Source organism: Cottoperca gobio, chromosome 9, assembly GCF_900634415.1.
Source record: "Cottoperca gobio chromosome 9, fCotGob3.1, whole genome shotgun sequence".
Classification (NCBI taxonomy): Eukaryota; Metazoa; Chordata; class Actinopteri; order Perciformes; family Bovichtidae; genus Cottoperca; species Cottoperca gobio.
The window spans coordinates 17,112,555-17,138,400 of record NC_041363.1 but is presented as its reverse complement, the minus strand read 5'-3'; the positions used below and the strand labels follow the sequence as shown (position 1 = coordinate 17,138,400).

At 37.9% G+C, this 25,846-nt stretch overlaps 1 protein-coding gene across 3 annotated transcripts in view; it reads right to left on the bottom strand.

The window, feature by feature from the left end:
- slc23a2 (solute carrier family 23 member 2) overlaps window positions 1-24,483 on the bottom strand; it is a 33,382-nt gene extending 8,899 nt beyond the window's left edge. The window contains exons 1-9 of one of the 3 annotated variants that reach the window (XM_029439493.1): window positions 24,197-24,309; window positions 16,633-16,681; window positions 13,984-14,198; window positions 11,971-12,069; window positions 10,312-10,428; window positions 9,356-9,513; window positions 3,742-3,830; window positions 2,494-2,567; window positions 396-577 (exon numbers count right to left, since the gene is read on the bottom strand). In XM_029439493.1, the coding sequence (XP_029295353.1) occupies window positions 396-577; window positions 2,494-2,567; window positions 3,742-3,830; window positions 9,356-9,513; window positions 10,312-10,428; window positions 11,971-12,069; window positions 13,984-14,198; window positions 16,633-16,681 (983 nt within the window). In that variant the 5' untranslated portion in view covers window positions 24,197-24,309. Of the gene's footprint in view, window positions 1-395; window positions 578-2,493; window positions 2,568-3,741; window positions 3,831-9,355; window positions 9,514-10,311; window positions 10,429-11,970; window positions 12,070-13,983; window positions 14,199-16,632; window positions 16,682-24,196 lie in introns of all 3 variants that reach the window. The other 2 variants (XM_029439491.1, XM_029439492.1) reach the window with 2 other exon arrangements.
- Between the last annotated feature and the right edge of the window lie 1,363 nt (window positions 24,484-25,846).

Sequence of the window (25,846 nt, the reverse complement as noted above, 5' to 3'; positions counted from 1 at the left end):
GCGTCTTCAGTCTTTACATGATCCAGTATGTTCTTTGCTTAAGTAAAAAGAAGTATATTTATGTCTTCTTCTTATCACCTTATCTTTAGGTGGGGTTCAAGAAAGTTTATTTAGCTGTAAAGCAGTTAAGTGAATGAGCTACAAAGTATGTACAGTACTCATATTTGTACAAAAGCTTAAGAGGATATTCAAAACTAAATCTTTTGAGTATGAAACATGAGACTGTAAAAAATAGATATCAGTTTCCTTATGAACAGAGAACAATGGTTTTTTGACAGTTTGAGTTTCAGTGGTTTCCAAGGGTGACAGAAAACAATATATTCATAGAAACCTGTAAGTGGATTTCAGGTTGAGGGTTACTGTAAAGATTTCTTTACGCGAGAGTCTGAACTTACAGCATAGCAATGCCCCAGTGTCTTCCAGCTCGCTCCCCCGCGGCCTGGAATCCAGACAGGCCGATGAGGGTCACGGTGGGGGTGATGGTCAGAGGCCCGATGTATTTCAGCAGGAGCCCGGGCAGACCCAGCGCTCCGATACACACCTCGACTAGAGACGACACGATGATAGCCCCTTGGATCTGACAGAACACGGACATTTTAGAGATTTAACGAAGAGTTAACGAAAGACATGTTTTAGAAATGATGAATCGTAAAAGAAAAAAAGGGAGGGAATATATCAGATTTTTGGCAAAGAAATGATGAAACAGAATGTTAAAACTACCGACTTAAACACTGCTGCAGTTTTAAATGATGTTCCCTTTGAATCAACTGAAGCCCATGAAGCACAGGTGCAGCTCAGAGGGACATACGATGATGTTGACTGAAGCAACTGAAAGTAGATTTAATTTAACACTTAAATCTAAATTTGGTTTGGCTTATTTGAAAGCTATTGTTCTGCACTTAAATGATCGTACCTATTTGAAGCTTGAAGCTTGAAGCTACTTGCAAGATTCTTGCTGTTCGGAGTTGTATTTGGACAAAAGCGTCAGCTAAATGAACTTAATGCAATGTAAATAAATACACCCTGCCTTGCTTGAAATAAGGGCTTACTCTAATGTCAAAACAAATAATTACATTTGATTAAATATAATATTATGTTTATTAAGCTTCAGACAAAATGAGCAGTGGCACTAAATCACACAGTAAAGCCCACATGTGTGTGTGATGGAGCTCAGCTCTGATTAATAACATCGTACGTTTGCTTTGGAGTAACTAATCAGCACCTCTGATTACCAATTTCCTGAAATAAATCGTATTTATGGCCAACCTTTTTTATTTTATTCCTTAGCCAAATAACGGGAAATCAAATCAATGAAGCCTTTTGTTTGCATCATGGTTAGAGGAGATTACATAAAATATAACCCTGTTAGTCCTGTCTTCATCCTTCTTCGTGTTCTCTTTGGCCACTTTTTATCACCTGCACGTTCCTCCTGCCCTCAGCCCATCGGCGTCCCATACAACAATTTGATTCGGCTTGATTGAGTTAAGTCTTATTCATGAGTCGTATAAAAAACGATTACTCAACTGGCTCACGCAAACGGAAAAAGGTTAATTCAAATTAACAGCTTCGGTCACGAAAACCAAAACCTGAAGCCATATGCTGACAGTGATGTTGCCATTTAGAAAAGACAGCTTTATTACTCAAGTGGAGATTTGTTTTTGGCTTCACACACTTAAAAACTTCCTTTGCCATGGGTTAGAATATAATAAGAATTTATTTTATATATATATAGCTACAAAAACATCCATTACTATCTCTGCCAGGCGTAAAAATGATGAAAATGTTGTTTTGAGCCTCTCAAATATGGAGATGTCCTGCTTTTCTGTTTTATATCATATTAAACTGAATATCTTTAGTAAAAAACAAGACATCACCTTGGACTTTGAGAAAATGTTTCACTATTTTCTTACATTTTATAGACCAAACGATTAATTGAGAAAATCATCAGCACATTAATCAATAATGAATATAGACGTAGTTACAGCCCTATCTCTGAAGAAAGGGATTGTTGTATGCATCATGTATCACTATTGCTTAGCAAATGACAAACTGACCAGAGCACCGACTACAATGGAGCGCGTCTTCTCATGCTGTTACTAGTTACTAACACAGTGTATGTAACCTGCATATTGTCTCCCCTTCATTCCACTGTCATGCACACACACTAGACACACAGCCTGCCCTGCACTCCCTGTTCCCCACCTACATGACCTCAGACACACCTGGTGGAGATCTGCCCTCTACTGAGTGCACTTTTATAGTTTAACTATAGTCAAGTAAAAATTTCCATAAGGAGTTATTATAATTAAGCTGAATAACATCTTACGCTTATATAGACATTGAATTCAGTTTCCTTCATTCATCAAACAAACTACCTTTCCACAAGAACATGTTTTATAGCAATTTAATCACATCTATCTATCTATTTCTCTTGGTTTCAAGCTCCCCCCCCGCTCCCTTAATATCCACCTTTCAAGTCTTTCATTGCCTCACCTCTCGTATCCTTGGGTGCCAGATGTGTTCTGTGTTGAGGAGCTCTGTGCTGTTGAATAGTGGAACCTCTAATCCTGGAAAAAGACAGATGAAAAATTACAAAACCTAATTAGATTAGTACTTATGTACAACATTAGCTGCATCTCTTGAAATGTGTATGAGAAGTGTTCTATAAATAAAGTTTATTATTGAAACACACACACACACACACACACACACACACACACACACACACACACACACACACACACACACACACACAGAATGGTGGTCTTATTCTCTAGATCAAAAGCTTTCTGACTGACCGCACTCAGAGTTTTATTGAATGGAGTCTGCTCAGACGAGCTTGTTTTAAACACTACGGCACCACAAAGCTTTGTGCCGTCACCACTGCTGTTTTCAATTTACACAAATGAAATGACTACAGCAGTAATGTCAAGCTTTTCAAATATGCTGATGAGATGGCTCTTGTTGGTCTTTTCCTGAAAGACAATGTTGTATATGAGGCTTATTTCAGCAAGGTCACTGAACTTCAGGACTGGTGTCACACAAGTGAACAGGAATTTGATGTGGCCAAAACAAAAGAAAGTATCATACAAACCCAAGGGCCAGTTGGAAAATATGATAAAAGTATTTCATTCCCTATGCCATACAGACATTGAACAAAAGATGACTGCATTAGGGAAAACTTGTTATGTTAGGATGTGCTCTCTTTATTATGAATGTAACTTGCTTTGCTACTACATGCTTATTTGCAGTATTGTATACTGTATATTAGTACGTTTTAATGGTGTGTTGTGTTATGTGTATTGTATGCACCTGTGCTGTACATGGAGATGCCAAAGACAAATTTCTACCGAGGTGGACAAAAAAAGTCTATCCATCCATCCTGCTTCTAGCAGAGGAGCATATCAAGCATCTCTAAATTCACTCCACTGATATCTTCCATGATTGGAAAAGGAATCCATACTTCTATAAATAAATTAGATTTTTAAAGTTCTAGTTTTCCCTTAATAGAATAGGTAATCATTTTCTAAGGATATACATGCAGTCAGTTCTCTTAGCCATTCACCAATACTGTTTCTATTTACATTTGTCCATGATGGTGCTATCATCCGTTTCACCTGAAACAAACAGATCTAAAAAGATTTGTTCTTTCTTCCTTACATCATATTCTTTTGGATAACAACTCAATAAGGAAATATTGCGCTCAGTAGTTAATTGTATTGATAAAATCTCTACCGTTACCTGTGTTATTACACTTCCATTTGTCCAGTGACAGGATGGCTCTGGCTGGTGCGAGGAAGGCGAAAGCGCTGGCCTGGAACAAAGGCAACCTAAACAACGAAAAAGCACAGTTTAAAAATAACATTACAAACGTGAATAATCACATACATTTACAACACAAGGAGTGTCAAAAATGAAAAAAAAGCAAGGTTTTCTTTTTGTGTAGAGTCACCGGTTGACAGCATTTAAGGTACAAGTCATCATTGTGGGATACAGAGTTCATGCTATTATGTAGAGCATGAGAATCCCCTTGGTTGTTTGTTAGATAATATAAGATCAATTAAACACATGATGCGGAAGTAAGATTAGTTATTATTGGCACATATTTCCCTACTTCACCCATTTTCTTCCTCTTTCCCTCAAGCCATACAGTACCATGTTCAACTACGCGCTACAGTGTGGCTGACCTTTGCACATCACAACTCTAATTAGTGGTGATTACAGTAAAGGGTATCAAAAAATCTGATTAGAGACAAAACTGAATAAATACATTTTAATGACATTAGTGGAAATGCCAAGGACATAAATACAAAGGTGTGAAAAGACAAAGTGACAGAGGACATTTATTTTCTTAAGAAAGAGGAAGTGAACACACAGAATAAAATTAGAGTTAGTAGTACAGCTGCAGGAGCGATACGATTGAAAGCACTTCAGACACTTATTCATAATGTCTGATGTAATATAAGTTTGTTGTATTTGTTTTGTTGTTTGGTTAAATGTTGGGTTTTGTTATGCATGTGAAACAGTGTACGTCTTGGGCTGCAAGACAAATATCCTGATAATAAAGTGAAATCAAATGAAAACACCAGGAAAGCTTGTGATTATACTGGGCAGATGTTATTTCAGTAAAACTAAAAAAGGAAAATATGGAAAAGCATTTTGGGGTTGTTTTTTTGGATCGATCTCTCTTGGCATAATGACTCATCAAACCACAATGCATTTCCCCCTACATCCATCTCTTCTACAAGTTTTTGGCTCTTGATTGACCACTTGTGATCAGATTTAAATGTTAAATATGCAAATGAAAGGTATGGTAAACATCAGTTGCTAAAAATGTAATAGAAAGGCACCTTCTGTGTCAACCCCAACGCAGCACTTCCTCTAAGAGGAGAGTTCAATAACACTTATGTTGAAACCAAGACCAGACTCTGCTGTGTCTTTGTTTGTCAGCGCGAGCGAGCGAGCGAGAGAGAGAGAGAGATAGAGAGAGAGAGAGATAGAGCGATAGAGAGATAGAGACTACATTTTGACTTTACAGCCATCACGCCCTCTGCCACTGTTTTCTGTAGGCTTCGCTGAACAAAAAATGTCCCTGTTGTTTCTATGACAACGCAAATATTAGGCATCAACTACAATCTTTATATTAACAAAGGTTAGCAGAAAATCTGTCTAGATAACAATTTATATTTCAGTTGCTGTTTTCTAGCATTATTTATAAATATTATACTATTATACTATATTATACTACTATACTATCACCAACCTGACACAAAACTCTGAGCTGGCTGTGCCGCGCATCAACTAAGTAAAAGCTATAGTAACATAGCACACATGTTGGCACTTACATTTGTGTCTCATTAAAACAGTCATAAACAAAGTACTGTCCAACTTTATCTGTTGACATGTTGCTACGGTGTTTGTATGTGCAAAATAATGCATAATGCATTGTGACCGTACCGTACTGTTACAGTGAACGATCAGTATGTCGTACTGGACAGTCTGTGCTCTGTTGACGTTGGTATGTGGACAGAAATTGAGACATATATTTGTTCCTTATTTGCACACTGGGAAAGTAGCTAACTAAAGCCTGCTTAGACCCCTGACCTAATCTCAAGCAACATTAAGTCATGTGGAATGTTGTTATACACGTCCAAAAGGAGGACGAAGGGAAGTGTGTTTGAGAAAAATGTAAAAAGAATGCATTGCACCATATCAGATGCGTTTGCATCCTAGTGAGGAAAACAAATGTCATGTATCAAATATCCAGTACTTTTCCACAAGGCATTTATTTTTTTGAGTAAGAAATATATATATATATATATATATATATATATGTGTTAAAAAGAACATCAAGTATCTGTCTGGGTTTGTGTCTGAATAAGATGATTTGACCGGAGCAGCAGCTATTGCTGTGGGAGCAATAATGGGCACTCAGAATCTGCCACGACGTGATTAAAATGACTCATTACAAAAATAGAACGAGAGTTAACCTAACTGAACTCCCTTTATTATGAAAGAAAAATAACATGCCGACATGAACTTTCATTAAATCACAGCGCCAAGCGATGGGATAATATCCAAGGCAACAGATTTTGTCTCATGTCAATTTTATTGGCAAGTCTTGGGACTGATAACCATCAGGATTTAATTAGGTAAATCACTGATTACAAAACAAAAAACAGATCACATTACATTTGTTTGACAGCATAAAACTAAAATTGGCAGCAACAGATTCCAGTTACTGGATGAAGAGGTGTGAAGACTAACGAACACCTTGAGGGCAGGGCGAGGCGAGCGCTGAGAGGGAAATAAAACAGAAGAAGGACGGTGGTACGTGTGTACGCTGAATAGGAGGTGAAAGATATGAATGTATTTTCAAAAACCAAACAGGTGCCTTCGTTTAACCCAGGGTCTGCAACCCGCAGCTCAGGAGCCACATGCGGCTCTTTAACCCCTTTGTAGTGGCTCCCTGTAGTTTTGACATAAAAAACGTGGAACTAAATATTTGTTTGTATGTATTTTTTTTTTATTGTTTAAAAGCCAAAGAAATGAACACCACCACCGCGTGGATGAAAACACACTGTAAACAGACATAATTAAAAACAAACTGGCCTATTTTTTCACGTTTACTCTTTATAAGCTATTAGGCTGCAGCTATACATTTTTTTATTTCAAAGTGGGATACTTTTTTTATTCATAAATGCAACAAATATAGTATAACTATATATATATACAACTTATAAGCTGTTTATGTTGTGCGGCTCCAGACAAATCTTATTTGGTGGAAGAGGTGGCAAAATGGCTCTTATGATAGTAAAGGTTGCCGACCCCTGGTTTAACCGAATGTAATAAATCTGGGAAGAACTGGGTTAAATGAACTATTCCTGACATGTGCATACTGCTGAAAGCAGGGACTTCCCTCTTAGATAATAGGCCACCAACAAAGACATGTGACTGTGTGTTTGATCGACTAAAGCTTGTCCAGAAGTGACGCAAGAGCTGAACTACATGTAGGCCACTCCTCTGGTCTTCAGAAAATACAAGCTACTTCTGGGGAGTTCACTTTCCTCTCTTACAAAAGAGAAACTGCAGTCACATGAATGAAAGAAGGACCTTAAACTCATCACTCTCTGAGTTGATAACCATTTAAAGTCCTTGTTTCATACAGTTGCTATAGAATTAAAAACAATCCTTTAGAAAAGTCAGAAACATAATATATCCCTGCAAAATATATTTCATGATTTATTTTCAATACAAATGTATATTAAAAACGGACTGTTCTGAAATTATGGGAACCTACCATGACACACACACACACGAAGAGGAAGGATGGCAAAAGAGGAACTTCATGTCGACAATGACTCTTGTCTTTAAGTGGTTCTTAGAGATGAGAGGGAGAAGAAAGGGGGGAGGGGGAATAAAAAGGGAGGAGGTGAGGAAGTGAAAGCTTCACCTGGGTTACAAGGCCTTCTTGATTTTAAGGGGTGTAAGATTTTCTTTCTTTCTTTTTTTAAATATACAGTTGGCCTATATGTCTGGATTTCATTGTTTATGTGAAGAACACTAAATGGAGTTCTTATTTTTAAAGTTTAGATTATTATTATGTCAATAAACAGATTTAAAAACGATATAAAAGGATAAGGGCTCGGTGAAGACCTGAACACAAGAATATAAAATTCACAGAACCTTCCCTCGCTGCTGAACAGCGTCGTCCTGCATTAGAAAAGTAAGCCGTTAAAAGAACCAAAGAGCTAATAGAACAATGGCCAAGCTTCATGGAGAAGAAAACACTGAATTTAAATTAAAAAACAGGAAAACTCATCTCTGATGCAATATTCAAGGAAATAATCTGCTCAAACTTCATCCAAATCACTCGTTTTATAAAAACTTCCTGTAGGTTATTACATTCACTATTGGATTAATTGTACAGTTTATCAGTTGGTCTGAATTGTTATGTATTGAATATAATATGAAGTATCCATAAAATATGTCACTTAGTCAGGAGTCGTCAGGGGTAGGAAAGAAAAGGGGTCCTTAAGAAGAAAGGTTAGATTAGGCTAAAGGTTAATTATCCAATTTCACTTAATTAGTCCAGAAGAAAATTATTTAGCTGCTGCAAATAATTTGCCATGGTTGCGCGTCTGTGCCTGCAATGTAGTGACTGGCTAGACTGACTAGTAATTAAATACTCTTCCACATCAGTAGGTGCCGCAATAATGACCTTGTTAATTTAAGACAATAGAATTGGTTATGAGCACAAAAGGTGTCGGAGACAAGCAGTACAACAGCGATGGATAAATATTTGAAAAGGAAAAATGAAGACTCAGAACTGGGCCCTGGACAAAATTCTAACCCAGATAAAGAGCGTAATATGAGTAGTGGTCAAACGAAAGCAAAAACGGTGAGCTTGAGCCAAAAGTTATCTTTTGTTTGGATTAGAGCCATGGTCCCAAGCAAGCTTAAACGCCATCTCCAAACGAAACACCCGTCACTTCAAACACAGACTAATTTTTTATTGAAAAAAAAGGGTTAGGGTTAGAACAAGGAACAGGCAAAGCTAGCTACTCAGTAGCTGAACTCTTAGCCAAATCAAAAAAGCCACACACTGTGGCAGAGACATTAATACTACCTGCCTGCAAAGCCATTGTAAATGAGATGCTCGGCTCTGACGCGGTTAAAGAAGTAGCCAAAGTCCCTCTCTCAGATTACACAATTGCCAAACGTATTGATGACATGTCTGCAGACATCGAAAAGGTTGTTTTGGAAAAGATACGCATCAGTGGGAAATAAACAGGCCCAGGTTTCACACTGAGTGTCATTGTAAATGTGTCACTTTGTAACATTTTTGGATGGTGGTGTGCCGCAGGGCTTTTTTAATATCAATAATGTGCCTTAGAGCAGTGGTCCCCAACCACCGGTCCGCGGTCATAAACAATTACTGATGGCCACCACATCAACACATACGAGTGCACCGAGAGCGTCATACTTAGTGACTAACCGTGTCGCTAAGAGAAGAAACCTTTTACTATTGGTGAAGAATTTATACCCCTATATTGGACCGGCTCGTTGCAGAGACACAAGCTCAGGGCTCCCACTAATTCAGCGTAATGGTGAGTTTTTATGCACTTATATTTGGTTTTATGCCGGCCGTATCATTTTATTTCGTCATATTTACCCCCGGTCCGCGAACATATTGTCTTACATGAAACCGGTCCGTGGCATAAAAAAGGTTGGGGACCGCTGCCTTAGAGTATGTGTATAGGTATGACTACATACGTGCTGTATGACTTGGAGGTCTGTTTGTTATTCAGGAAAGCATTTTCCTAAGAAATGCGAGACAGTATTGTTAGTGTACCTGCAGCCCAGCGTGGTCTGTAGCAGGGTGGTGATCCCCACACAGAAGAAGATGGTGCCAATGAGCTGACTGGTGGCCCACTGATCGAAGCCGACGCACATCGCCTCAGCTAGGAGGAACGGCACGGCGATAGTTCCACTGAAACATGTCAAGTAGTGCTGCAAGACAAGAAGCCACAGAGTCAGCATGTATACGTATATACGTGTGTTTGAAGGTCCATACTTAAGGACACTGATTGTATACTCAGCACAAAAACACCATAGAAAACAATCTTTTAAGATGTTCGCAAAATACATTAGTATAATACCCCCATTTATGTGGAACTGTTAGTTGTCAAAAACATAAAAATCCCACACATTTGACTAAAAATTGGCCATAAATTCCTGTGTGATGTTTGATGCAGATTTGTCAGTGTCCTCTAGACATACACTCATACATCTAATGTGTGTCATAACTGTCTTCAGGTGAAGCAGTATTATGTTTATTTACTGACAACTGAATCCATCTGCAAATGTGTTTTCCCCCCAATATTACAATAACAAATTTGGAGGCTTGTGCAGCCTTAGTAGGACTATTAGTATTTATTTTCCTATATTCAAGATATTTTCAGTAATGACTACAAGACTAAAGTACAGTCAGAAATATTGTACTTTGTGATATATTGTGGTCAAACACTGAGGACATTACCCACTGAACCTCCAACATGACGACTATTGTGAGCAAAATCCTATTTTTGTGTCTAGCCCCCAGTTGCGTAATTAGTATTGTGGACAGTCGGATGAAAAATACTGCACTGAGATGACAAGTACAACCACAGTGAAGGATATGACGCACCCTGATTATACAGGACAAGTGTGAGTTCATGTTTTTCAGCTCATACTGTGAGACACTTCTAGTTTAAAGAAAATATTTTGATAATATACACTGAGAAAAAGTAGTTCCGTTTGTACATTTACCTGTAAGCCCAAGAACACACACAGATACCAGGGTGGGGTGTCTTCAATAGTATAGATCATGTCCATCCTCCGTGCGTCAATACTGTCTGTGCTGTCCAACGTCTCAGACATTGAGCTCTACACAGACACGTACAAACAAAGAAACATGAATGAAATCTTCCCAATTCATAACTTTTTTGATATGTTTACTTTGTCCTGTAATTTTGTGTAATTAGTAGAATTTTTTCATAGAAAAGTATATGAAAATAACTGGCGATGTTGCGAACAGTATGTCTCAGCAGGTATGTGGAAAGCTGACATTTTGAATGATAAGATAAAAAAAAGAAAAGTGAAAGAACAAAACTGTGTGAAAGAAAACTAAACACATGACTTCATTCTCTCAACAAAGGAAAATGCACAGTCACAGTGACAAGGAAAGAACAGAACAGAGGGAAGCGAACACGGAGACGGTTTGATGAGTCTGTGCTGAGCAGAGGTTTGTGCGTCTTGGTTTTAAATACAAAGAATCAGGTAAATAGTGAAACATGCCAATAGACTTTTCCAACACTTTATTTTAAGAGCTGCATTCAAGCATATATTGTAGCCAACACCAAATGTTTATTAGTTGAACTCAAACTATAAATCTTAGTAGTATCAAAAATGTAATTTATACAAGGATATGGACTTTAAAAACTAAACGAACACATTAGTTATAAACATAGAAATAGAGTTTGATTTCATGAGAATCTAAAGGACAATACCTTCTTAATAATATTTATGTTTTCTGGAATAGCCATTTGTTAATTTAACTTAAATGTTTTTTAAACACTTTGTAAGATTGAAAAACAAACAACAGACAACTAATCACAGGCTCCCACACTGATGCACCCAAATATATATATGAATAATAGCAGGTGACAAAAACATTGTCAGAGTAGCAAATAACCTAAACACAAGGGAGGGGTTCACAGGAAACCATGCAGCATGTAATCCGGTACTTTTTTTTATACGATTGTTTATCTATTAATTGTTCATTCTTCTCAAAGTTATATTTAGTTGCTGATGATGTAAACTGACCATTTCCTACTGCTGCTGAACTGGCAAAACACAAAGTTACTTTTATTGTGGTGCAGCCACAGGAAAAGCAATGCGTTAGCGCCGACTGCAATTATTCATCACAAATGTATCTACAAAAACAAGACTGCAGATCAGTTTTACTTCTTTGAAGGAGCAGTCACATGGAGCCGTTCGATGGAGAGTTGTGCTCTGTAGTTGGGTGGAAAACTACTCTGACCTGTTTTTAATAACATGTACAGATGCACTGTAAACATACACAGCAGCCGCACTTCTGTTGCATGTTCAACAGAGACGGTGTTTAAGTTTGTGTTTGCTATAGTGCCAAACCACACTTATTGTTACTAAGGTAAAAACGGGTTATAACTCACTCTGACTGAAATCTGAAGGATTACATCATTAAGAATGCCGGGGAAAGGTGAGGAAGGAAAAGCAAAGCCATTGAAACTGTGAATACGAGTGATTAGTAAGCTTTTTGAACCATGTGAATATGTGTCAGTCTGCTTAAATAAACGATTATTTGGGCGTAAACTAGCACTTTGGCTGATCAATAAAAACACATTAGGATTGTGTGTTTCGCGTCTCCTATTTTTCTTCTCGAGTTACCTTTTCTGCTCCTTGATTATCTTTTGTGTAGATGGCCATTAGCTCTGTGTTCTCAGTATCCTGGTCTCCACTGGCACCGCCCACGCCGTTTACCACCACCTTAACACACACACACACACACACACACACACACACACACACAATTTAGACTTTTCTCCTTTCATAAGAACATTTTATGAAGCAATCATTATTACATTCTGTCAAAGGAGACGATTGATGACGCTTGAAGCGTTAACAGAAGAGATGTCAGTTCCTGTCTGTGCAATATACCATGTGAAAAGTAAGTCAAGTGTAATTAACAGCTGAACAAACTAGAATAACGCTCTTCCATCAACTGCTACCACTCCGTTAATACTGTGTGGGAAGTGGTTTCTACAGCCCAGATTTTACTGTACAGTCCTGAGATACCTTCCAAAAACAGTTCAGGGAGAGGACAGACTTTTAATTCCTCTTTTCCACATGTAAACATACTGTGCTGTGTCTACATGCTAAATCCCACAGATTAAACACTTAGCAGTCTGATATACATATCTAACAATAATAAGTCTAAAACCTAAGGGTTATACAGGAAAACAATCCCTTTGTGTTCTACCAGAAAATGACCCAAGAGAAGCCATGTGACAAACAGAACTGAGGTTATTTTGCAGGCTTCATTGTCAGTCACATCTCTGTGGAAAGTTTTGTCTTCATTTTATTCTGTGGTGGAAGAAGTGTTCAGATTCCTTGGTTAAACCTGCATTAACTGATTATTTGGGCATGGGGGTATAGGGCCAAATTGTCCTACTGTGGGTTAATTTGAGCTTTTTGATGAAAACCGCTGCTGTTTAGACTAAAAATGAAGCTGTTGAGAGCAGTAACACTGAACCAAAACAGTAAAGTGGGAAAAACAATGAGCTGAAAGACACTGATAAGCTACATAGAGCTGAGGGAGGGGTGTTGAGTCCCTGTGGGTTCATCACCACGAGCATCACACTACAAAGTCACTTGAGCCATTGTTAAGAACAGTCCCTTTTCACAAATAAGCAGAACATGTGTAAAAACAATTACCTAGTTAATTTCCAATGCTGGATTTAAAAAACGTTATGATAAAGCATAAGTCTGTGCCTGTTTTATGAATGAGTCACAGATACATTGCTAATGTTGTCATTTTGCCTTTTCACCTACATGAAGCACTCGCCTGGTGCCAAGAGGACAAACAAAAGGAAATTGATGTGCTGAATGGGAACAATATGCATCAACTGACAAAGTACAGTTTGTGTGAGTTCACGAGGAAACGCGCACACATTCCAAGCAAAACCCAATGCCAACTGTAATAGCAATTTAAATGTCTACTGTTTTAATTATATAAGTTTCCTATGTTAAACAAGCCAGCTGCCATTTGATGCTAACATAGAAGTGCCGGTCATGTTAATACAAGACAGACGCATCCTGATTAGACTGAACTAACAAAAGACAGGACACACCCAAATGTTTTAACCTGTGTAGCATCCTGATCAAAACAAAAGACAGGACACACCCAAATCTTGATCAAACTATTTAACATACTGAGACAGAATATTGAGTGTATCACCCAATACTCTGTTTACATAACTATTACCTTACAAGCATCAAAGGGCAGTTTGGCTCGCCCCCCTGTGTTTTTCCATCACTTCGCCTCCAAACCAAATTGTATAAAATGCCTATGTGTCTTCTTCCAACCTGTGCCCTTCCATAGACTACTCTGTATTCTGTGAAACTGGTACCTATTTGTGGCCGCAAATAAATGCACAAAGACAACTCTGTCTCTATCACCATTTATTTGATTTTATATACATCTCTCCAGAGTAAAGCAGGAAAACTTCCACAACACAACTCAAGAGTGTGAGAAAAAGAAAGAGGAAAGAAAATATTAGGTTGCGGGCAAGGTGATCAAACCCTGTTTTTGTCATCAGTTTAATTATACGAGCTTGTCTTAGGCATGTTCCTGATGTTTTATAATATTATAAAAACAGGACATTAAACACGTTTGATTACCGGAATAGGGTAGAAATCGGCACCATGCTTGCTCTCCTCTTCAAATCTTCCTGCCTCACTGCTGCTGTCCATCGACTTAGAGGTGGTATTCTTCCCCACGCCCATCCTTGTGTCTTCGATGTCCTCCTCCTCTGTCCCTTCTTTGTCTCGCTCAGGTGTGAATGCTGCAGATGAATCCTTCAGTCCGATTACATCGTCCAGGACGGCCTCATCTGCTTGAAAAAAAAAAAAGACAGATAAACAGAGAGATTAATATCTTGATTTATAACTTTAAGGGTTCTAATATCCTAACTTCACTGTGAAGGTCTCATCACAGAGAGCCCGAGAGGCTGCCAGGCCCCTCTTCTTGATGATTAGAAACTTATCTCAAGTCTCTTGTTGTTGTCTATTTTGGATGACATAAGTATGTTAACGGCAACCATTTATCAAAGAAGAAAAGAAATAGATATGTTGCATAAAAGAGTGAAACATGAACACTTGTTTGATGGAGGAGGAACATAGTGATCGGAGTTGAGAGGTGATGAAAAAGGAGCCGGAGGCAGAGAGAGAGTGGATTTGATTGTTTAAGCAGGTGTGGAGCAGCATAGTCTAATTCCTGGTGTATGAACCTGTTGGTTTTGTGGTTGCTTAACAGATAATGAAAGCTCAGTACTACTGTAGGTGATTAACCGATGTAGAGCTGAAACATCTCATCAAATAATTAGATAATTATTAATCGTGCAAGTGATTTTTCAAACAACATTGTCAATAAGTAACCGACTCTAGCTTCCCACCTCTGGGGATCAGTGTTTTTTTTTTATATATATCTTATGTTATATTAAACTGAATGTCCCTATTAGTCAGACAAAACTAACATTCTGAAGACATTAACTAGGCCTTTAAGAAATTATGATGGTCATTATATCTGATATTTTATAGACGTAACAATTTATTTAAGAAATTAATCTGCAGATTAATCGCTAATGAAAGTAATTGTTGGTGGCAGTTTAACAAATGCTCAACAAATTAATTGATAAATACTAAATTGCTTTTGAAAAAAAAAGGTACAATTTCTACAGTTCAGTTCAATTCCATGTTGCGAACAGGTCTGACAGACACACAAGGAGAGGGGAAGGCAAACACACACAGGCGAGATTATGCAAGGAGTTAAGAGAAAGAGTAAAACATGAACACGTGTTTGATGGAGAGGAAGAACAGAGTGATCAGATTTGAGAGATGATGAAGAAAGAGCAGGAGGCAGAGAGGGAGGGATGGAGCAGTATTGTTTAATTCCTGGTGTCAACTTTTGTGTTTTGTGTCAAACAAACCTCAAGTTATGTCGTGCGGTTCTACACCTGGCTTTTAGCAGGGCCTTTTATTCAATGTATCATTAACTGCCACATATTTACTGTATTAGAACCAAAAGTATAAGAACGTAAACGGTTGACAAGATCTCAGTGTTGAGAGCTGACACTCAGCTACCTGCTTAACCAAAAACACACATTCACATACACATAAGTGGAATACACTGTTTTACTACATTGACAGCACTTAATGCTAAAAAGGTGAACATTTACTTGGTGCACTAAGTTATGTCTATGTTGACTTAATTATCTTTTTTTTTTTTTTTTCTGGCCAAGCAAATAAATATATTTGTCAAAAAAGCAAACCAACTAATCTCTGACAAGAAAATTGCAGGATGGTTTGGTGTACATTATGTGTAAAGAATGAATCGAGCATTGTAAATGAAAGGATAAGGCACTAGATCATCAGGGCCGACTGACGGGTTCATTTGAGAAGTAGTGTTGGAAGAGTTATAAGCCTAGGCTTATAAGCCTTCAAATGTTGACCTAAGCCTTTAAATAAATAGTCTTAGACAGTTGAAGAGTGAACTAAGGATCCAGCTTCCATCATACCCCTGGACACCGATGCACATCTGTTCATTATATAAAAAGGTAATTTCATTTCAGTCATTACTTAGAAATCAAGCAAACCAACACTATACTTTTTGATGATAAAAAAACATTGCTTTTGTATTACAGCACTGTAACTAATTAACTAACGTTTGCTAGAACTTTCTTTCCCCCCATTTTTCATTATATGTGCGTTAAGAGGCTGATGGTAGGAGTGTGACATCCTTTGCTTTTCATACTCTGATGATTTATGCTAAATATATTTTTCTTGTAGAGGGCTTGTGTCTACAACAGATGAAAACATATAGGTATATTGGCCAAAACCCAAACAACCATATATACTGTACATAAAAAAGTCCCTTACCTTACCTCATAGGTTTCTTCAATGCATGTAAAAAAATATAGTGACGAGTCATTGTTTTTGTCAAACAGCAAGAGCTGTAATTTTAAGCACAACTTAATTATCAACAACTTCTTGACGAGCTATAATGAAGTTGACAACAAAGTTTAATCTGCGACCATTGACTTTGTTAGCCATTAACCCTGCATGGTAAAAGAAAGTACCAATATAGGCTTGAGATTCATTTACACTACACCGTAATTGCAATTTTAACTATAAAAAGGCTATGATACCTAGGCATACCTAGTGTCATATTCCCTTTTCAAAAGTAATTTTAAAAAATGTATCCCAAAATATCTTTTCCCACCCAGCCAGTCTCCCTGCTTGCAGTGTAAAATGTTGGGATAGGTGTAATACCTAGCTGACACATCCCATCACTCCTGTCAAGCTGGGCAGCTGGGAGCATCTGTGTGGAAGGGGCAAGAGATAGGGTAAAGAAGGAGGTAGAAGAAGAAGAAGAAGAAGAAGAAGAAGAAGAAGAAGAAGAAGAAGAAGAAGAAGAAGAAGAAGAAGAAGAAGAAGAAGAAAGAAGAAGAAGAAAGAAGAAAGAAGAAAGAAGAAGAAAGAGGTAGAAGAAGAAGGAGGGCAAGAGAAGAAGAGAAAGAGAAGGGGAAGGAGGCAAAGGGGTCAAGGATAAGGAGGAGGGTGGTGAGACATAAGTTAATTTGACAGACATCATTTAATCACAAGCAAAGGTTAGTGTGTAGTGTGACCAAGGTGTTGATTATAACTCAGATTCTTAGGTGAAATAATATCAGTTAAAATGTTTCAATAAGAAGACAGTTAGAAATGATTGCCCAATCTTCAATAAAGCTGAATAATCTTTTTTCAATGTCATGTGATGACACAAATCATCACAAAGTAAGTATTTCAAGTAAGTTTCTGACCAATGAATACAGCACATAGTACATGATTGAGCTCAGTGCTGCCTCGCCTGTGGCTCTGTCAGCACTGTGAGTCAGTTGGGAGATGTGGAGAGTGACAGAAAGTATCCCAGCAGCCACTGGGTGATTGAAACCCTGATGAGGCATGTACTAACACCAGACGCCATGCTACTGCTACTGTCGTCCAAGAGACAGAAACACCCTCCTCGACTCGTCACTGTGTTTCCTGTCTGATGGTGTTGACTGGGAATATGCACACAAGTGAGAAAATAAGAGACACAGGGAACTGGTGCGAGAGAACTGAAACTCAGCTTATGTGATTATGTAACAGAGAGGAAATCTGCAGTTTCATAAACATTAAATAACTATTTTACAAGTTGACGTATAAAAAGGATAAAAGCACAAAACAAAAGTAACAAAGACAACTGTGGTGGTCATTTTAAATCATCCCAGAACAAGCAGGCTGGTGGACAGAGTTACGGGCTGGATCTATAACCATGGTAACCTGATCTGTGGATCCTGTGCAGGCTTGTGCCGCATTTGTGTTGCCGATTTCATCTCTAGTGCCAAATTTGTGTGCCCGTGGGTCATACATGCGTGTGTCTGTGTGTATGAATTGCATCCTCTCCAGACGCTTGTCTGTCAGTGCAGCCATACATTCTGGACTATTTACCAAATTTGTGAATTTCTTTTCAAACTTGTTCAAATTCAAGAATTCCCACCCAGTCTGCACTAAGTCCCTTGAAAATGCAACTTTACAGTTATAGAGCCTTTTTAAGGATTTTATTCACAATATGAAGAAAAAAAGCACCTTAATAAAAGGGCTACAACTAATGAGTCATTTGATTATATATTGTCAAAGAATTGTGATCCCGTCCCAATGCCTCATGAAATCCAAGATGATACCTTGCTAGTTTTTTTTTATCAAATGATACTCCGTTTACAATGACATAAAGAAAGGAAGGCTGGAAATCATCATATTTGCAGAGTAACACCTAGTTAATATTTGACATTTTTGCTTTTAAAATGACTAAAAGGATTATTCTATTATCAGAATAAAGAACGCAAATGCCTTTTCATTGTTACTTTGAATAATTCGCTTTGACAACGAACAATAGAGGCATCTGGCATTTGCTGTATTATTTAAACAGGTTATTACTACAAAATTTGACTAGTTGCCATCCTGTTAAGTTTACAATAAATGAATAAACCCATCATCGCACATCATTTCACAGCTGCCGTGAAACTATTTGAACTGATATTTCAGTGCCTCTACTTTGGTTTATATCAAGACATGCATGTGTGGGTTGTTTGCAGCTATGTTCTTGAACATACAACGACAGGCGACACTTTGCATGACCGGTAACACGCGAGAGGTTCATGTTTCCCCATGAGGAGGCGTAAAGGGGGGATTGTAAAACGCCTGCAAGGTCATGTTTACATTGGTCAACTTCCTGTCAGTGAAGCAGAGGTGAATGAAGATAAGACTTTGTCTCTAAAACACAGTTAAAGAGGCAGCAGGCTGACTAGCTGTAAAGGTTTCAACACTGAGACGTGTTAAGACTTAAAGCTATGTTCTACTTACTGTTCAAACTAAGGATTATTTTCACTATCAATTCATCTTTAGTCTATAAAAAAGACCCTTTACAATTCCCATGACCCAAGGTGATATATTCATATTAAATTTATACTAATATAAAAAACTGAAAGAAAGGAGAAAATACTAACACAGAAACAGCACTTGTGTTGAGAAGTGACTTTAATACAATTGTTGATTCATTTTCTGGTGATGGACTTTTTTCTTCTTCTTCTAAAATGTTCAATTACTACTTTATAATGCTCTTAATGATTACCCCCTTCATACAGGGGTTGAATGTTTCTGTTTTTAATGTACCCACACAGTTCATTTAAAAGAGCCTTTCTTTCAGGGTCAGTATTGCATTTCAAAAGGTTGAAGCCTTGTTTGTTTAAGTGGTTTACTTTTCATGCTTTTTATGTATTTTAATGTTTTTTGTGTATCTCCTACCCTTTTACTGATTTACTGTGAGTCATGCAGTCATTTCCATCAACCCCAGCAGGGATATTTAAGACTAAAGACATCCATTGTTGCTTGAAGTTGATGAAATCCTTTAAGCCTACCTGAGCCGAGTCAGACTCCTGCCATTGCTCGCAGTAGGGAAACTAGCTTCATTTGCTTGTACAGTAACTGTGTGGATCGATGACCTTCATTCAGCCCCTCAGCAGTTTCATAATCATCAGCTAAAAACTGTTAGCTGAGCTGAGGTTGTCTGGAAAAACTGGGTTGTGGTTAAACAGTTCAGTAAACAGACTGTAGTACTGCCGATGTAAGATACTTAATGTATGTAGTAGAGATCTGTAACTACAGATCGTGCTGATTCTTCTGAAAGGCAGAACAGAACAAATGAGATGTCATTGCTACATCCTGACATCTATTCAACTATACTGATATGCCAAAAAAAGATGGAGAGGCCAGAGGGGAGTTCCACTCGCCTAACTCATCTTGATTGGATTATTTTCATTATCGATTAATCTGCAGATTATTTTCTTTAATAAAAATCGTAAAATGTAAGGCAAAAGTGAAAGATTCTGATCATAGTTTCCTTAGTTTTGTCTGACCAACACATGAAACTTTAAGATATTAAGTTTAGGATCGTTTTGCTTGACAAATGACTTGGTTGCAGATAGTTGCAGATGTGGGGGGTGGCCATTTAATCCCCATGTCTTTCATAACACACACACAAATTGAAGATAAGAAAGGCACAATGTGTAGCCGCTAACAGAAAAACTGTCTTTATTTTGCAACAAAAGTAATATACCAATAAACATCTGCAAAGAAAAAAGAAAAGTAAATGTTATGTCAGGGCATAATATTCAGAACCACAACCTGCTAAATTCTTACCATTTACCACCCCCACCCACACGGCACAGCATGACCCAGCACTACGGTGTAATCTTAGTCACATGCTAGCAGAAGCAAACAGAGCCAAGAATCCAGTTCTGTGACCCAGTTCACCTCACTGTGCCTGGGCCGACATCCCAACAGGTGCTCCTCTGTATCCATTTAGCTCACTGAAAGTCAGGGGGACTAAGAGGAGCTACGTGGAAAGGTTGAAAAGCTAGTTTTCCAAATAACGACATTGAGACAGTTACTAGATTTACATTACTAAACTTGTTATTGTTAGCATTATATAATTTCTCACACATTATGTTCACTGTTCAAGCTAAATTTAACTGCAGATAAACTTCTTTCTTTTGCATTTGTGCAACTTTCCAGTAAATGGGGAAGAACATATTTATCAGCCTGTTAACAGATTGATCTACAGGCACCAACTAATGTATGAACAGGAAGAAGCACAGCTCAGTAGCTGTAACTTTTAGGATTCATAGATTACAAAAGTAGCACTGATGGACCACACACAGTACCCTGTAAATTATATGTTGGCTAATATACAAAATAAATGGGTGCCGAACCAACAATTATGAGATAAAAATCAAAACAAAGGAAAGATGGGTGGTACACAGATAGTCCTAATGCAAATACTATTTAATGGCAATAGTATTTAGTTTAACCATTTCAACTACAAGGTCTTGAGTTTGGAAGTATAAGTAAAAATTAAGTAAAATAAAAATTAAGATAAACGTATTGGTCAAAATAGTCAAGAGAACATTTATTTGAAACTATTTTTGATAATTAATCCCTTCAGTAATTTTTCAATCAAAAATCTCAAGCATACGATATACTAAATAGAATTTATTTGAGGACAAAACAAGGAATTTGAAGACTAGGCAATTTTTACATTTTATAGACAAAGCAATTAATTCACCAATGAATTGAGAAACTCATCAGCAAACTCTTGATCCACATTCCTCATCTGTTGCTAGTATCTTTCCATCAGATATCCTTGTTTGATTCAGAGAACAAACAAATCTAAACTCACAAAACCCACGTGCCACTCAACCTGTACTTGGGATTTATAAAGAGGATGCACGCTAGTACTTTCGAAACAGCAAAATAGTATCAAAGCAGCTGCGCCAAACAGCCGATGACGTTGCTTTCCGTTTCAGATTTTCCACCATCACGCTAGTCTACAAAAGAAACATTCACCACAGGTCTAAATGTACTTAAAGGCCTGTAAAAAAAAGACCAGATATAAGTGGTCACACAGGATTTAGATCCTCATGTTGTTGCATCATCAACTTCCGTACAGACTGGAAGCAACCTTACATCCAGCACCTGAACAGTCTGGCACCACCTAGGGATGTCAACTGTGAGTACAGGCCTTTACATCACAACTACACCTCCGAGGTCCTCTCCGTCAAATACATCCAACACATCTTACCAAATACCATTTTTAATGCTTTTATGCTTGTTTTGGCATTGCATCGTGAGCTACTGGCTGTTCCTTGTAAACCTTCTTTGAACACTCATCGAATAAAAAATATTATTTTCCTTTGCTTGAGTGAAAGAGTGATTCAGCAGGATACTAAATAGTACTTTTTACTGCAACGGCTTCACAATGATTTACCTCTGAATAAATAAAGTGCACTTATCTTCTCTCATCTAAATCTAGAGTTAAAAAAACCAGCTCTTCCACAGTTGTTTAGATTTAAAGCTCAATGTTCTGCACCAATACTGTCCTTACATATTGCTGGTTGTCTTGGTTGACAACATGAAGTAGAATTAAAATCAAGCTGACAAAGTATTAAAAATAAACCACTGGTGGAGAGGGACTGGCACAAGCTTTGGTCTTGCTCTTACAAATCAATACAAGATTGAATTTACCAGTCCTGAGTCTTATGCAAACTGCAGGCACATATGCAATTCAAAATACTCAGCATGCAAGAATAGTGTTGTGGACACAGATTGTACTGCCACAAATAACACTCCACAGGTGCTTAAAAACTCTACATTTCATTGAAAAAGAAACTCACTAAACGTAGCACAGAGGTTTCATTTAAACATAAATAAATACAAGATGGCCACCTGTGGATAGGACATAAAAATACACTGCCGAACACTCATCGCCAAGCCTTTTTCAGACCCTGAGGATATTTTCAGACTAGTGTCAGGTTCAAGTTTGCTTTTATTGTCCCAGTAAACACAAAATTGTCTTGGATTAACTGATAGAAACACGTGTGACCTACATGCCTAAAACCAATCACTAAACAGTAAGAACCATCCTAATAAGTTTAACTGATAGAGGGACAAATTAATGTATGGAACAATTGTGCTTACACAATGGGTCAATAAACCAGAACTCACTGGCTCATACTCAGAGACTCATTCTCAACACATGAGAAGAGTCAGATACATTCCTACAGACTAATAGTCCACTTGGGGTGACAGGCTGTCATTGGCAACAGGTCTATGATCATCAATTGATGCGGGGTCACACACAATGTCCTGAGTTTTCTGGACATTGGCGTACAAATGATGGTCATCACACCAGTATGAAAACATGTCACAATTTATAGCTGCCAATGTCAGAATTGCTGAAGAGTAAAAACAGAAGCAACATTTATAGCATAAAGAACAACTTTATTGTGGCCTTTAAAGCTATGTTAATAGTATAAAAAACAACTTACTGTGGCCTAAATAAGGCTTATCATGCTTGACCTGGTAATAAAAAAGGGTTGGTGTTACAATAAAGTTGTTCTTTATAATGTAAAATGTGTTGCTGTAGTTTTTACCTCCTCAACTGTTTTTGTTCTCCATGAACCTTGGAAACAATTTACAAAGTACAAAAGTACAAACATGTGATAAGGACAATACCTCACCATCCAGTTTAAATGAAGGCCATTTAAAAGCTATGCTACAAATATAAGTTTGGGGTAGAGTAGTTAGTGTAAAATAGAAACATGTTTAGCCTTGACTGGTTGAAGTGGTCAGTCTAAATTATGTGTCTGTGTTGCATAATAACGCTGCTACACTGTTTTGTTCTAACTCTCAGGACAGCTAGTAAGCTAGCCCCAGATGGTACAGAGTCCCAGAAGGTTCATATGGCACAAGAATGTAAGAGACATATTTGGGCCCAGAGCCACGGACTGATTAAAAGACAAGCAGCTAGATTTTGAAATCAATTCAATCTCATCTGAGTGAGATCATTCAGATTTCCGAAGTGGTGTAATGTGGTTTAATTCCACGTTTTAGTCAGGACCCTGGTAGAAGCGTTCCGAATTCATTGGAGTTGCAAAAGAGCTTTTTGAAAGCCGTGTGAACAGACCAATGCAGTTGTTCAATCTATTGGAAATAGGTGGCATTACGCTGTTAAAGTTATCCATTTGATCCGGCTATTGACACAGTGGACGTGTCATCTGGATATTTCACATACTTTTTAACCACCTGACATTTGCATTACATCCAATGATACATACTCTATTATAGTGTCAGCTCTCTGTAGTAGTTCTGCTGGCTAGATTATCTTTATCATTATACTGCTCTGTATTTATTCTGTATTCCTGTGTGTCCTGTTCTGTTTTGTATGTGTCGTATAAGCTACTGGATGCCGGTCGAATAACGTATCTATCCATCTATCAATCTATGTAGTGCTGCTTGGTAGCTGTAGTTTCTTTTCTACCTTACAGAGTCTGATTTAATCAAATGATACAGGGAGATGCAAATTGGTGATGCATGTTATGGTGTGTTATAAAGTCATAATAAAGCCCTCATATGTAGTTATAAACATTGAGGCGTATGGCCTTCGCGCCATAAAGATAAGTAATGTTTTGTATTGATTTTTTTTTTACAATGTTTTGTCGTGTTCAAGGGGTAAAGAGTGAGGAATCGGGCCTTCCGTTTCACGGTCACACTTCAACATCAGCAGACAGACCGACACACGGTCACAAAGTCGTCTAGCTACGTTAACGTTACATCTCTAACCGTTACTCGTTATCTGTTGCCAGCTAGAGCTCTACGGTTAGCACAATGCTGGAGTTGCTACATGTCCCGCTTCCCAACACATCCACATGTACACTGAGTTTCTCATGAGATTAAAAATGGCACGTTTTGTCCTCACCTGCCTGATGAAAGAGTAGCCGGAGCTCACTTCCCTTCTCGGCTAACGTTACGTCCGTTGGCTCTTCCCCGTGGTTTGTGTTGTTGGAGCGCACGATGAGGAGGGGGGATACAGATAGCATACACTTGTAGCTGGAGGATAACCCAAGCCGAACAGACTCTGGTGAAGAGATGGAACCGTGTTCAAGCCCGGTTCTTCCAAAACGAGCTCCTTCTCTTCCACTAACCGGTTTTTAAACAGCTGCTGCTCATGGTGAGATTTCGCCTTTCATAAAGCCACTGGGTTGACGTTCGTCCTCACGCATGCCCACATCCATCCGTGACGTAAAGTGCCTTCCTCTCGCCCCGCCTGAACTGTACCTCAGCCAATCAGAGGTGGTTAAGCGGTGACGCAACCCTCCCTCCCCATGTGAGGATCTTCAATGACAGTGCTTTTACCGGATTTTGTAATAATATTTCTTGCATAAGGTTCGTTTTTGAACAGTTACTTAACCAGCACGTTCACCACCTCCTAAAACGTTCATTTGGGAGTTGTTCCGCCATCCACTGTGGTGCCTGATGCATTCCTCCAAACTGCCATCTAACGGTCGTTTGTTCGCATTTACACTTAATAATTACCCTTACAAAACCCAGATAACGTTGTATAACAACCTCTAAACCAGAACTTAGAGAAGCATTTGCTATGTGGTAAGGTTGTACATGTTTGTAGCTTGTTTTCAATCTTGTTCTCTACCTGTGTTTGTATTTTGTTGTTTGCACCTAATGTTAATTCATTCATTCTTTTGTTTTGGATCGGGGAAACACAATTGTGTTTTATAAAGAGAGATGACAATAAAGTATCTCTCTCTCATCTTCTCTTTTAGTAGTATTAAAGAAAAGGTTATCAATTATTTGAGCGTTACAGGAGTTGACATTTTTATAAAACATGGCATTTGGCACTGGTATTTTGAGATATGCCATCCATAATAAACACATCAGGGGTTAATGGGATTGCTGAACCCCAGACTTCCATAACCCGAACCAAGAACGGTCTTACTAAAGTACATTACCATATACAATGTAGGAAATTCCTCACTTGTATTCTACCTTACAGCACATATTAGTATAGTATTAGTATGGTAGTGTTAAGACTATAGTCCTTTAATAAAATACAAGATTTATTGTTAAAGCAGTATTAATACAATTTTTGAGCACTTTGGTTTTCAGGAACAGAAGAACAAGCTGACACTAGTTGTTGGCATGGTGTGTTATCAAACATTTGCATGGTGACAAACTGCCACAAAAGGAGCAACAACAAATAAACTGTGAGCCCAATGACTATGTGTTTGCTTCAGTTAGTCATAATTAATTAGTTAATTTACTTTAAACATTATTATTTTTTAAACAATATAAACCAAAATATTAAATGTTGTTAAATCAGATTTTAAACTACGGCAAGGGGCCTCAAAATTAAGTAACAATACAAGTGTTGCCTCAAAAGTTCAATGTGTAAGAAATGCCAGACTTTATACTTAAACCATTAAAACAACTAACATTATCAACATAATGTGAAGAGGTAACAGTGTTGATTTCATGTCAAAGACGTCTATGCGTTGTGTTGATATAGGTATTCAACTAAAATGTAAAGAGGTCCAGTTAGAGAAAATGTCCT